This window comes from Lissotriton helveticus, chromosome 5_2 (assembly GCF_964261635.1).
Source record: "Lissotriton helveticus chromosome 5_2, aLisHel1.1, whole genome shotgun sequence".
In the NCBI taxonomy this organism is placed as follows: Eukaryota; Metazoa; Chordata; class Amphibia; order Caudata; family Salamandridae; genus Lissotriton; species Lissotriton helveticus.
In genome coordinates, this window is record NC_136066.1 from 3,872,747 (window position 1) to 3,887,401 (window position 14,655).

At 51.9% G+C, this 14,655-nt stretch overlaps 1 protein-coding gene across 4 annotated transcripts in view; it reads right to left on the reverse strand.

Annotated features, from left to right (window-relative positions):
- The window catches only part of SPTAN1 (spectrin alpha, non-erythrocytic 1), a 342,467-nt gene that overhangs the window by 261,912 nt on the left and 65,900 nt on the right, over positions 1-14,655 (reverse strand). For all 4 annotated transcript variants that reach the window (XM_078646605.1, XM_078646604.1, XM_078646602.1 and 1 more), the window contains one exon: positions 13,183-13,323. In XM_078646605.1, coding sequence (XP_078502731.1) covers positions 13,183-13,323 — 141 coding nt within the window. The remainder of the gene's footprint in view (positions 1-13,182; positions 13,324-14,655) is intronic.

The window sequence follows — 14,655 nt, forward strand, 5'->3', positions numbered from 1 at the left end:
ATCATGAACCCCCACAGGAGAGCTGAGCATGGATAGGCGCATCGAGAACCCCCACAAGAGAGCCAAGCATGAGTAGACTGCATCCAGAACCCCCACAGGAGAGCCAAGCATGGGTAGACTGCATCCAGAACCCCCACAGGAGAGCCAAGCATGGGTAGACTGCATCCAGAACCCCCACAGGAGAGCCAAGCATGGGTAGGTGACATCCAGAACCACCACAGGAGAGCGAAGAACAATTGTTACTTACCTGTAAACAGGTGGTTCTCCAGTATTGGTGTCTTTCATAGATTCACATGCTTGAATATTCCCCGTCATCAAAGTGGGAGTCCCACGGTAAATATCATAGCAATAAGATGCTAATAACATAAGTATGTAAAAACATAACACATAAAAATACACAGTAGAAATGCATAGAAATACCAAGACATAATTCCTACATAGGAATACATGGTAGAGGAAAAAAAACACTTGCAACGTATCCATGTCATTATGTTAGTCCAAACTGTAGCCAATCAGGCGCAAGCACCCTTCCAGAACCTTCTCCTCTGAGCTCAGCCCCTCAGATTTTCGTAGCACAAGAGTGACAACAGAGTCTATGAGGAGAAGAGAGCCTCTGAGGGGAGGTGGACAGGTTGCATGTGAATCTATGAAAGACACCAATACTGGAGAACCACCTGTTTACAGGTAAGTAACAATTGTTCTTCTCCAGTATTGGGGTGCCTTTCATAGATTCACATGCTTGAATAGAATAGTGAGCAGTAGTAGCCGAAAAGGCTTGAAGAAACCATGCAACAAAATGGAAGAAACTCAATAAGACTATAATAAAGTCATGCAAGTAATAACCATAAGCAAAATAACCATAATGGAGGAGGGAAGACAGAGGCTCACCTTAGTTAAAAAGAGTGCGAAGCACCGCCTGTCCCACTGCCGTATCTGCGTCATTGATGGCATCCAGGCAATAGTGTCTTGTGAACCAATGCCTGCTGGACCACGTGGCCACTCTGCAGATTTGATGAAGCGGCACACCGGCGAACAGGGCGGTAGAGGATGACATCGCCCTGGTAGAATGAGCCCTCAGGTGTAGGAAGGTAGATCCCTGACTATGGTTGCCCCCAACTTTTTGCCTGGTGTTTTGCTGGTTTTCTGGCTTAGTTGACCTGGGGCCCTGCTATTCAGGACCCCAGGCCCACTGCTCTCTCTGCTAAAATGGATTCCATGTACCCTAGGTACATATCTGATTGGATACTGAGTCCCCTTATCAGTCCCTGTACAGTATACCTTAGGTATCCAGGGCATAGGTGTACCCAGGGCCTACCAGGGGCTGAAGCATGTATTATGCCACCCCTGGCTGGCCATCCAAAACTGACACAACTGGCTGCTTGACAGCTGGGGCAAGGTGGTGTAATCACCCTTTGCTTTAGATATAGTATACCTATATCTAAACCTAAAATGGGCACACAGATCTCCTATCAGTCACTCCTATGGCAGGCCTTAACAATCCTGAAGGCAGAGTGCTTGGAATCGTGTGAGATGGTGCTCTGGCATGAGCTGAGCCTGTCTGCGGCTTTCGGGATCTTTCCCTTAGCCGTTTCCATGATCGCGTCAGACCATATACTCTTAAGTGCCTTATAATCCTCGCGGTTATGGTCTGACATTATCTAAACATGTCGTGTAAGGTGTCATACGCTTTGGAATACTACCCCCTCGCCAGTTCTGGCGACGGGGGTAGCATTCCACCCCTCTAGAGGGAGAAGACATGTTGGTAACCTGTAACCCCGGTTAAAGTCGAACATAGCCTCAGCTCCACAAGATGGATGCTGCCACCGAGACACAAGTCTGCCCTCCTGCTGCTGGGAGTCCTCCCAGCGCGGGAGGCAAGGACAAAGGGTTTCCTGCCAGGGGCGGTGCCAGCACCGACCCAGACAGGATTTTGTGTATCCCAGGTAGGCAGGGCTATAGAGGAAGGTGACTGCAAGTGGCACCCCAATGCTCACTATGCATAGGCCGGTCTGAACCAGTTCCAGGGGCACACCAGCCCCTGAGCTGGGGAAAGTCCGGCAGGGGAGAGGGGTGTAACCACCCCCCTCCTAGTCCCACCCATAGGGCAGGACTTAGTCGCGTGCCAGCCCCCTTTTGCAGGATAAAGGTAGGAGCAGGCCCCCTTCCAAATCAGATCATCTTTGAATCCTGAAACTACTTTCCACGAAAGGAACTCAAGACTTCTTCTCAAGATTTCTCCCTTGTGACTAAGGAGTAGTCACCCTGCATCAGCAGGCACCAACTAAGTATCTTGCGGTTTGCTGCCAGCCTCTCCTTCGGATCAAGACTGCCCAGCTCGACGAGACCCGGACTCCCTGCCCTCTCTGACCTCAACCTACCTCTACAGCACAGCTGAGAAGCGTGGGTGCGACGAGACCAGAGGACCCGGCGACCATCAGAACCAGCACGACACTGACCCAGCACGACCGCCGAGGGACCCTCGAGTGGGTGCACTGGGGTAAGAGAAGCCCCAACCCCAAGCAGCACGAGCACCGAAGTCCAGCCCCCCAGCATCCTCCATATCTGCGTGGGGCCCTTTTGCTCCTGCGCTGCTTGCCACGTTGTCCGGTCACTCGCCCGTTGGCTAGTGACTCTCCAGACGACGACCTACGTTTGTTTCACCGCTGGTCTAGCTCCTCTAGACTGGCCCTTGTCTCCTCTTGAAGGGGAACTTCCTCGGACCCTCCTGGTCCACCCTAGACGCCATTTTGTGTCTCCACGTGGGCTTGCCTTAGCCAAGGCTTGTTGCCTCCTTCAACGGATCCAGCCTCGCCAGCAGCAGACATCCGACGTGGGACAGCTCGCAGACCTCCAGCCTGGTCGACATCAGCGCCCTGGTCCGTGCAGCAGCAGAATCCAGTGTCACCTCTTCACCTGGCTGAGTGACCTCGTCTGGTGCCAACCTTGGTGCCCACCTAATCACTGGCTAGTGATTCAGAACTTGGTCCCCTCTGCTTACAGGTACTCTTCTTCAACTGATCCAGTCCTTGGATCAACCCGGAACATCTTCACTGGTCGCCTGCCAGCAACTTCCACTTCAGGCTCCTGGTTCGTCAACGAAGAAACCCGACGACACTTGAACCCTATGCAGCCGCAGCCCCATGGCTAGGTAAACCGAGTACCCCGGTGCTCCAGCGTAGACCAACTCTCTAAGTGTCTAGAACCACTTTCGTTTTTGACCTACCTAGTCGGGTTCGCCCGAGAACACTAACTTTTGCATTTGCTAGTATCCATAGACTTGTTCCCGCATTAAGCGTGAGAGTTCCCACTCTGCACACGACGTCCCTAGGCCTCCTGCTTCTAATCTAAGGGTTCAGCATTGTAGGCCTAGCATTTCTAAAGTCTATGAGAGTAGTACTTACCTGCTAGTAATTTCGCATTCCACTTCTTGTGTATATGGTTTTTCGTGCCCCTCGGGCATTTGTGTAAATTGTGCGACTTTCAGTATTTCTTTAAGAGTTTTGTATTGTGCTTAGCTCCCTGTCTCATAAAGAGCCAGGGTAGACTTGTTATAAATAAATATACTTTATTTTCATAACAACTTGTGTGGTGTCCTTTCACTTGGTGTTCAAGGGGTAAATGTGATGGTAAAACAGCTGGCTTAACACGCCCTCTAGAGTTTAGCCTAAAGACTGCACGTGTCCATGCTACTAGGATAGCTGGTCTATAAGGTTGACTTACAACCAAACATCAATAAGGGTTGTTGGAATGATACATAGTGATCACTAGAATAGTGAGCACTGCATATCAGGCCAACTTCTCACATCAGGGAAGACTGAAGAGGCTTTCCGGCTTTCTGATGGCAGAAAGCAATTGCTGAAGAAATCCAACGTGCAATTGTTGGCTAGGTAACAGGACGTCCTTCGCGCATGCGCCCATAGGCAATGAACAGTTGATCAGACTTGCGAAAGGGTGCCGTCCTATTGATGTAAAATTTAAGACATCTTTTAATGTCCAAGGAATGTAGGCGTTGCTCTGCCGGAGATTGAGGATTGGCAAAGAATTTTTTTTTAAGAAAACAGGTTCGTTAATGTGAAAGTCAGCAGGCACTTTAAGAAGGAAAGTTGGGTTGGTGCGAAGCACTACACAGTCCGATTTGAATTGGAGGAATGGAGGTTTAATGGTGAAAGCGTGAATATCGCTTACTCTTCGAGAGGATGTCAGAGCAAGGTGAAGGGCTACCTTCCATGTGAGAAAGTCTGCTCTGTGGATGGGCTCGAATGGTGCTTTCATTAGTTGAGCCAGTAGACATTAAGATGCCAAGTGGCAGGAGGACGCCGAATAGGCGGGAACGTCCGGAATAATCCTTTGAAAAACTGGCGAATTACTCTGGAAGAGCAGAGCGAAGTGGAACCATCTTGACGGTAGCGCGAAATCGCCGCCAAGAAGACTCTCAAAGTGGAATGTGAAAGTCCTGATTGAGCCAGTTGCAGAAAGAACGGGAGTAGCTGACCCGGAGTGGAATGAAGAGGATAAATATTGGCATCAGCGCACCAATGACAAAACCTCTTCCACTTGAGCTTGTAGGTTTTGACTGTAGACGGAGCTCTTGCCTGAGCGAGAACATCCCTGCATGCTGGTGAAATATTTAAATGGGCAAATTCAAGGTGCTCAGGTTCCAGGCCGATAATTTCAGAGAGGAGGGGTTCGGATGACATATCTGACCCTCGTCCATCGTGAGGAGATCCGCTCGAGAATGCAGAAGGATGGGCTCACACTGGGAGGGAGAAGCAGCTCAGAGTACCACGCTTGTCGAGGCCATCTGGGAGCGATCAGGAGGATGTGGCAAGGTTGTCTCCGCATCTTCCACAGCACGCGAGGAACCAGTGGAATCGGAGGAAAAGCGTAGGCAAATAGATCGCACCAGTTCATCAAAAGGCATTCCCGCACGATCCGGGGTGGGGATGCCAACTTGCGTAAGATGGGCGTTTCCGGTTCTCCGGTGTGGCAAAGAGATCCAAGGGTGGATGACCCCACCGTCAAAAGACTAGGTCGAGTGTTGGTTGGTGTAACTGCCACTCGTGGGTCGAAGACGTGGATCTGCTGAGGGAATCCGCTAGGCTGTTGGAGACTCCTGGCAGATGAACGGCAGTCAGGGTGACGTGGTGACTGATTGCCCAATCCCAGATCGACTGTGCCAGACGAGACAAGAGAGATTTGGTTCCGCCCTGTTTGTTGACATAGTGCATACTGGTTGTGTTGTCCGTTTGGATGAGTACTGACTCTCCCTTGATCAAAGGATGGAACGACTTGAGTGCTAGAAAAGTGGCCATCAATTCTAGCCGGTTGATGTGCCAAGAGCGCTGAGGCAGAGTCCATTTGCCTTTGATCGACAGACCTTGAAGGTGTGCACCCCACCCTTCTAAGGATGCGTCCGTCGTCAGCGTGAGTTCCGGAGCGGTGGTGAGGAAGGTAACCCCTGCTGCGATGTTGGACTGTTGCGCCCACCATTGGAGAGCCGTCTTCATGCGAGCGGTGACACCGATCATGTCGTTGAAGGATCCTGTGACTTGACGCCATTGCCTATCCAGTTCTTCCTGAATAAGGCGAGTTTTCAATCTGCAATTCGGGATCAGAGAAATGCATGATTATACCATCCCCAGAAAGGACTACAAGATCCAGACTGCAACGGACTGTCTTGCGCAAATACAAGCCACGAGGCGGAGCATCTTCAGTTGACGCTCGTGAGACACGAACGCTTTGGCTACGGATGTGTCCAGGGTAGCGCCTAGAAAGTTTCTGCAGAGAGCTGGGACAAACTGGGACTTCTCGGCATTGATGGAGAGGCCGAGGGAGCGGAAGACCACCTGACAGCGTTGAGTGTCCTGAACCTACTGGCTGCGAGATTGAGATTAGAGAAGGCAATCGTCCAGGTATGGAAAAATTTGGACGCCCTGGAGCCGCAGGTAGGCTACCACAGGAGCTAACACTTTCGTGAAGACACGAGGGGCGGAGCGGAGGCTGAAAGGCTGCACTCGGAACTGGAAGTCTCTCCGTCCCACCCAGAAGCGCAAGTACTTTCGATGATGTGGAAGAATTGGCACATGAAAGTAAGCGTCCTGGAGGTCGATGGTTGTCATGTAGTCGTCTTTGGAGAGAAGACGCAAAATCTCCATGACCATGAGCATACGAAAGGATTGGAATTTGAGATAGTTGTTCAGCGCTCGTAAGTCCAGAATCGGACGCCAATCTCCTGATTTCTTGAGGATAAGGAAAAAACGGGAATAGAACCCCCCTTCCTCTTTGAGACTGTGGAACCACTTTGATGGCGCCCTTTGAAATCAAAATACGAATTTGTTGGAACAACTGCTTGAGGTGGGGTGGAGGTGGGCCGGATGGAGGAGTGGGAGGAGGAATCTTGGCAAACTCCAGAGCATGGCCCTTCGCTACAATGTCCAGAACCCAACGGTCTGAGGTGATGGAGGACCATTGAGAAGAGAACAGGGAGATTCGACCTCCAACTTTTGGGGGGAAAGGCAAGTCATTGTCGTTTGGAGGTAGATCCTCTATAGGCAGACTTTCCTCGATAGGATTTGGAGGACTGCTGACGGGAGGACTGCTGCTGCTGGGAAGAGTAGCGCTGATTACCCTGATTGCAGGAGCGGTATGGTTGATTAGATCCGCCACGAAAATTGGAGTGGGTGCCGCGTCAACGTGCGCCACGAAAAGGTTGTTTTCGGAACTGTAAGGTCCCTAAGGAGCGAGCAGTGTCGGTGTCCGTCGTGATGGCTTGAAGAGCCCCATTAACATGTGCTCCAAAGAGTGACTCTCCATCATACGGCATATCAAGGCTCTTTGCCTGTACCTCTTGACCCCTGCAAGCTGACGGAAACCAGTCGATGCGATAGTCTACTGAGCAGTCTATGATCTCCTCAGCTTCTCTCTCTCCGTCTTGCAGAATTTTCACGGCTTCAGCCATGGAGGGCTCTGGGATGAGGGCTAAAAGGGCAGCCATGTCAGACCACATCTGACGGTCGAATCGCCCTAGAATAGCTAAAGCATTCGCTGCTCTCACCGTGGTAGAGGCCATTGATGAAAATATCCGCCCAATGGCGTCCAGGCGACGACCCTCCCGATCTGGAGGAGCTGTAACAGGTGATGCTGAGTTCCTTGAGCGACGCTGAGCAGCTTGAGTGACCACAGAATCTGGCTTCGGCTGCAAAATCAGGCATGCGGGGGAACCAATGGGTGCCTTTTATTTCTTTTTTAGGCGAGGCATTTGAGCAGGGATGGTATTTGATGTCTGCATAAGTTTCAATCCTTCGTTCCATAAGAAAAATCGATAATGGGGACTGTATGGACCTGTTTAAATGGTTGATTTTTAAAATCATAAAGAAAACAGTCCTCTTCTCTTTGGACTCTTGGCAGTTTAAAGCGTTGGGCCGCCCTGTCCATTAACTGATGGAAGCTGGCAATGTCCACTGGCGGGGAATCCCCACGTGTCACTGGAGGAGGGGACGGCGTCTGAATTTGGTAGTCGTCCCAATCGGCCATGGTGTCGTCGTCATCATCCTGGACTTCGCCCTCTTCACAATCAGGGCGAACGTCATCATCGTCATACACAGTAGTTAGTGTGCATCTATACTGATGTCTGGACTTGCGGGGACGGTGCTGATGGTGGTGGTAGTGGATCCACAGGTGGAGGTACTGTAGGCACAGGTGCTGCCGGTACTGGCGAAACCTGATGTGATGGGGGAAATCGCATGTTATAATCCTCCAACATATGTTGTAGGTTGGAGAGGAGAGACAGATGCAGTGTCGCTGTTGGAACCTGCACCAATTGTTCTTCGTCTTGAAAATAATTCTCTTCAGGTTCCTCACCATAGTCTTGGCACAAAATCACTAATTCCGAGGGACTGCGTGCCACCCGAAAAGGGCCACCGTCATCCTCTTCCGAACCAGAGTCCTCTTCAGAGCCAGTGGCAAACAATGGCGAAGGTGGCTGCTTGTCATCTGGAATAGACAACTGGTCTACCTGAACCTGGCGACGTTGGTGCAGTGGGCTGACGTTGGAAAGATCAGATCCAGACGGTGGAAGTGGCACCAGTGGCAATGATGCAAAAGAAGAGGTTGTCACCGTCGACGAAGTCGTCGTCAACTCAGCTGATGATGACGGCATAGGCGTCGACGAAAATGTAGATGATTCCGCCGTCGACGGCGCTGTCGTCGACGAGGCCCTCGCCGTGGCCGAAGTTGCCATCGACTAAGTCGTCGTCGATGATGAAGATGCCGCCGATGAAGCACTCGTCGACGGGACCGACGACGAAGATTTAACAGCCCCTGTCGATGAAGATTTTGTCGACGACGAGAGAGCTTTCTTTTTTATCGACGAGAGGATAGGTATTGTCGACGACAGGTCTAGAGCTCATAGATACCTTCGTCGACGTAACCGCCGTCGACGAGCCAGCAGCAGATGTCGTCGCAGTCGCCGTGTCGGAGACGGCAAATCTCGTCGTCTGGACGATCGTCGATGCTGTCGATGATTTAACATGTTTTTTGGTGAAAACATGACTGGAAGAAGCAGAAGACGCCCGAGAGTCATATCTCGTGGGCGTGGGCATAGCAGGAGTAGGTGAAGACACCGCAGGAGCCACAGAAAGGGAGAGTTTCTTCTTCTTTAGAAATGGAGAAGGCAATTCCTGCACACTGCTACGCTTACTGGCTGCTTTTGAAGCACTAGACAACAGACTGTCTGCGTCAGAAAGTGGGTTATCCTTGTCTTTAAGTCTCTCTGCAACCAGAGGAGGAGACGACCTTCCCTGTCTTTAAGGGTCTTAGTAGAAAAGGTCCTGCAAAACTTACATTTGCTCACCTCATGGACCGGGTAAAGACAATATATACACTAGCTGTGGGGATCTTCAGAGTATAAACGCAGCTTCCCACAAGAAGAACAGGGTCTAAATAAAGACTTCTTTCTTGAAGACATGGTAACACTGGAAATCTAGAAGAAGCAGAGCTCAGGGAGACTCCCTTAACACGACGTGCGGTAGAAAATCTGAGGGACTGAGCTCGGAGAAGGTTCTGGAGGGGTGCTTGCGCCTGATTGGCTGCAGTTTGGACTAACATAATGACATGGATATGTTGCAAGTGTTTTTTCTCTCTACCATGTATTCCTATGTAGGAATTATGTCTTGGTATTTCTATGCATTTCTACTGTGTATTTTTGTGTGTTATGTTTTTACATACTTATGTTATTAGTATCTTATTGCTATGATATTTACCGTGGGACTCACTTCGACAACGGGGAATATTCAAGCATGTGAATCTATGAAAGACACCCCAATACTGGAGAAGCATGTGTAGACTGCATCCAGACCCAGAACCCCCACAGGAGAGCCAAGCATGGGTAGGCGGCATCCAGAACCCCCACAGGAGAGCCGAGCAGGAGTAGACTGCATCCAGACCTCCCCACAGGAGAGCCAAGCATGGGTAGGTGACATCCAGAACCACCACAGGAGACCCGAGCATGGGTAGGTGACATCCAGAACCCCACAGGAGAGCCGAGCATGAGTAGGTGACATCCAGAAACCCCACAGGAGAGCCGAGCATGGGTAGGTGACATCCAGAACCCCCACAGGAGAGCAGAGCATGGGTAGGTGACATCCAGACCCAGAACCCCCACAGGAGAGCCAGGCATGGGTAGGCGACATCCAGCACCACAGGAAAGCCGAGCATGAGTGTGAAAAGTTGGCCTGATATGCAGTGCTCACTATTCTAGTGATCACTATGTATCAGTCCAAACAACCCTTATTGATGTTTGGTTGTAAGTCAACCTGATAGACCAGCTATCCTAGTAGCATGGACACGTGCAGTCTTTAGGCTAAACTCTAGAGGGCGTGTTAAGCCAGCTGTTTTACCATCACATTACCCCTTGAACACCAAGTGAAAGGACACCACACAAGTTGTTATCAAAAATAAAGTATATTTATTTATAACAAGACTACCCTGGCTCTTTATGAGACAGGGAGCTAAGCACACAACAAAACTCTTAAAGAAATACTGAAAGTCGCACAATTTACACAAATGCCCGAGGGGCACGAAAAACCATATACACAAGAAGTGGAATGCGAAGTTACTAGCAGGTAAGTAATACTTTTCTAGACTGTAGAAACGCTAGGCCTACAATGCTGAACCCTTGGATTAGAAGCAGGAGGCCTAGGGACGCCGTGTGCAGAGTGGGAACTCTCACGCGTAATGCAGGAACAAGTCTATGGATACTAGCAATCACAAAGTTACTGTTCTCGGGCGAACCCGACTAGGTGGGTCGAAAACAAGAGTGGATCCGAACACTTAGGGTGTTGGACTATGCTGGAGCACCGGAGTACTCTGTTTACCTAGCCCAGGGGCTGCGGCTGCATAGGGTTCAAGTTGCGTCGGAAACCCTCATTGACGAACCAGGAGCCTGAAGAAAGAAGTTGCTGGCAGGTGGCCAGTGGAGAAGTTTGTGGAGATCCAAGCCTGGATCAGGGAAAAAGAAGACCTGTAAGCAGAGGGGACCAAGTTCTGAATCACTAGCCAGTGATTAGGTGGGCACCAGAATGGCACCGGACGAAGTCACCTCGACCAGGTGAGTGGGCGCTGCTGGGCTCTGCAGTCTCTCGGACCAGGAGGCGTTGTCGGCGACCAGGATGGAGGTGCGAGCTGTCCCACGAAGGTATCTGCTGTCGACGTCGCTGGACCCAGGATTGGGGCAACAAGTCTTGGCAAATGCAAGCCCACGCGGTGGACTTAAAATGGAGTCTGGAGTGGACCAGGAGGGTCCGGGGTGCTCCTCTGTTGGAAGGGAGCAAGGGCCAGTCTGGAGCAACCAGACCAGCGGTGTTTGTCGTCATGGAGCGTCGTAGAAGGGCCACTAGCCAACGGGCAAGTGACCTGGACAACGCGGTGGGCAGCAAAGAGCAGAAGGGCCCCACGCAGATCTCGTGGATGCAGGGGGGCTGAACTTCGGTGCTGGAGCTGCTCAGGGTCGGGGCTTCTCTTACCCCAAAGCACTCAGTCGAGGGTCACTCGGTGGTCGTGCTGGACAAGCATCGTGCAGTTCTGAAGATGGCCGGTCCCTCGAGGTCTCGTCACACCCACGGATCACAGCTGGGCTGATGATGCAGGTTGAGGTCAGAGGGGCCAGGGAAGCCGGTTCTCGTCGTGCTGGGCAGTCTTGATCCGGAGGAGAGACTTACAGCAAACCGCAATGCTTGGTTGGTGCCTGCTGCTGCAGGGTGACTACTCCTTAGTCACAAGGGAGAAATCTTAGGAAGAGTCTTGAGTTCCTCTCGTAGAAAGTCGGTTCAGGATTCAAAGATTGATCTAATTTGGAAGGGGGCCTGCTCCTACCTTTATCCTGCAAAAGGGGGCTGGCACGCGACTAAGTCCTGCCCTATGGGTGGGACTAGGAGGGGGGTGGTTACACCCCTCTCCTTTGGCGGGCTTTTCCCCAGCTCAGGGGCTGGTGTGCCCCTGGAACTGGTTCAAGCCGGCCTATGCACAGTGAGCACCGGGGTGCCACTTGCAGTCACCTTCCTCTATAGCCCTGCCTACCTGGGATACACAAAATCCTGTCTGGGACGGTGCTGGCACCGCCCCTGGCAGGAAACCCTTTGTCCTTGCCTCCCGCGCTGGGAGGACTCCAAGCAGCAGGAGGGCAGACTTGTATCTCGGTGGCAGCATCCATCTTGTGGAGCTGAGGCTATGTTCGACTTTAACCGGGGTTACAGGTTACCAACATGTCTTCTCCCTCTAGAGGGGTGGAATGCTACCCCCGTCGCCAGAACTGGCGAGGGGGTAGTATTCCAAAGCGTATGACACCTTACACAACATGTTTAGATAATGTCAGACCAAAGTTACCATAACCGCGAGGATTATAAGGCACTTAAGACTATATGGTCTGACGCTATCATGAAAACGGCTAAGGGATAGATCCCGAAAGCCGCAGACAGGCTCAGCTCATGCCAGAGCACCATCTCACATGATTCCAAGCACTCTGCCTTCAGGATTGTTAAGGCCTGCCATAGGAGTGACTGATAGGAGATCTGTGTGTCCATTTAGGTTTAGATATAGGTATACTATATCTAAAGCAAAGGGTGATTACACCACTTGCTCCCAGCTGTCAAGCAGCCAGTTGTGTCAGTTTAGTTAGTCAGCCCAGGGGTGGCATAATACATGCTGCAGCCCCTGGGAGACTTCTGGGTGCACCTCAGCCCTGGGTACAGGGACTCAGAGAGGGCCCAGTGCCAATCAGATATGTACCTAGGGTACATGGAATCCATTTTAACAGAGAGAGCAGTGGGTCTGGGGTCCTGAATAGCAGGGCCCCAGGTCAACTAAGTCAGAAAACCAGCAAAACACCAGGCAAAAAGTTGGGGGCAACCATAGTCAGGGATCTACCTTCCTACAATGAGTAGACTGTATCCAGACCAAGAACACCCACAGGAGAGCCAAGCATGGGCAGGCGGCATCCAGAACCCCTAAAGGAGAGCCGAGCATCGGTAGGCGGCATCCAGAACCCCCAAAGGAGAGCCGAGCATGGGTAGGCGGCATCCAGAACCACCACAGGAGAGCTGAGCATGGCTAGACGGCATCGAGAACCCCCCACAGGAGAGCAGAGCATGGGTAGGCGGCATCCAGACCCAGAACCCCCACAGGAGAGCAGAGCATGGGTAGGCGGCATCCAGACCTAGAACTCTTACGGGAGAGCTGAACATGGGTAGGTGGCATCCAGATATAGAATCCATACAGGAAAGTGAATACAGGTAGGTGACGTCCAGATCTAGAACCCATATAGGACAGCTGAACATGGGTAGACAACATCCAGACCTAGCAATACAGGAGAGCTGGGGGTACAGGCTATTCGCTTTCTTCATTCATTTTGGAAAAGTCCTTGAGTCTGATGCTGCCGCACAGGAGACTAACTAGCACAAGCACGGAGCCCCGGTCCTTCAGTAGCACCAGCGGCACTGGAGCAAGTAAAGGAAGGGATTTCTTTACACTTGAAGCCTTCAATAATGTGTGGTCAACAAGATCCACTCGTGAGAGCTTCTAATCCATCAAGCAATTCACAGCTATGGTAGGTGCCTCGGTTACAAAGACTTGTTTCCTGCAGCTACAAGGTCTCTGCAGAAAGGAGCCCAGGGCTCAGTGCACACTCACCTTATCGTTGATCCAGTCCAGGACATCTTCACACTCACGCAGGTATTGCACCAGCTTCTGGGCCTGCAGCAGCTTCACCCCCTTCTCCCGCATCTTCATGAGCAGCAGCTCCCACAGACGGTGCAGCTCCATTAGACGTGTCTGAGGGACAGAGACAGGCAGTCAGCAGCAGCCCTGGAGTAGAGAAAGCATCTCCCTCCCGGCTGAGGGGCCACAGAGAAGGCCCCTTGCACCCAAGTAAGCCAATACTAAACGAATGTAAACCACTGTCCTGTGCAGACCTGCAGCATCCCTGATGGAGCATGTGCAGAGGGGGCCTGAGGACTCTGGTGAGCAGGAGCACAGATGGCCCAAACATGCACACAACACAAAGCATTGAAGGAAACACACGAGGTCCACCACAAGGGAGCAGGACCAACTGGAGAAGATACCTCCCTGAAAACCAAGAACTGAGTCCATAGCTTCTTAAAGAGGAAAGAGAACTCCTGGAGTAAGGAGCACCCGAGGCAGCAGGCAAACAAGGCAGCAGATATTAGGAACAGAGGAGGAGAGAAGAAAGGGCAGATCATCCGGTACAAGCAGAGGCAAGAGGGTGGATACTGGGGAAGAAGAGAAGGCAGTAGAGGGGAAAGAGCAGGTATCAGGGTACCAGTGGAAGCGTGAGGGTGGGTATCGGGGCAGCAGAGGTGCACGGGCTGGTGTCAGGGAACCAGTGGAGGAGTGAGGGTGGGTATCAGGACAGTAGAGGGGCACGGGGAGGTATCCGGGAACCAGTGGAGGCGTGAGGGTGGGTATCTGGGCAGCAGAGGGTGTAAGGCAACCAGTGAAGGCGTGAAGGTGGGTATCGGGGCAGCAGAGGAGCACGGGCAGGTATCCGGGAACCAGTGGAGGCGGGAGGGTGGGTATCGGGGCAGCAGAGGCTACTAGGGAAGAAAAGATGGTAGCAGAGGAGAACAGACATATACCAGACCCAGGGGCCCGAAGGAAGGACAGACCGCAGCAGCGTGAAGAGCAGATCGATGGATCAGATCCCAAGGGCCTGAAAGGACAGACAGCAGCAGTGGAGAGCAGATAGAGGTCGATCAGATCTTAGGGGACCGCAGGAAGGACAGACAGCAGCAGCGTGGAGAGCAGAGGAAAACCAGACCCAGGGGACCAAAGGAAGGACACACCGCAGCAGCAGCATGGAGAGCAGATAGAGATAGACCAGACCCAGGGGCCTGAAGAAAGGACAGACAGCAGCAGCGTGGAGAGCAGATAGAGATAGACCAGACCCAGGGGCCTGAAGGAAGGACAGACAGCAGCAGCGTGGAGAGCAGCTAGAGATAGATCAGATCTCAGGGGCCTGAAGGAAGGACAGACAGCAGCAGCGTGGAGAGCAGCTAGAGATAGATCAGATCCCAGGGGACCGAAGGAAGGACAGACCGCAGCAGCATGGAGAGCAGCTAGAGATAGACCAGATCTCAGGGGAAC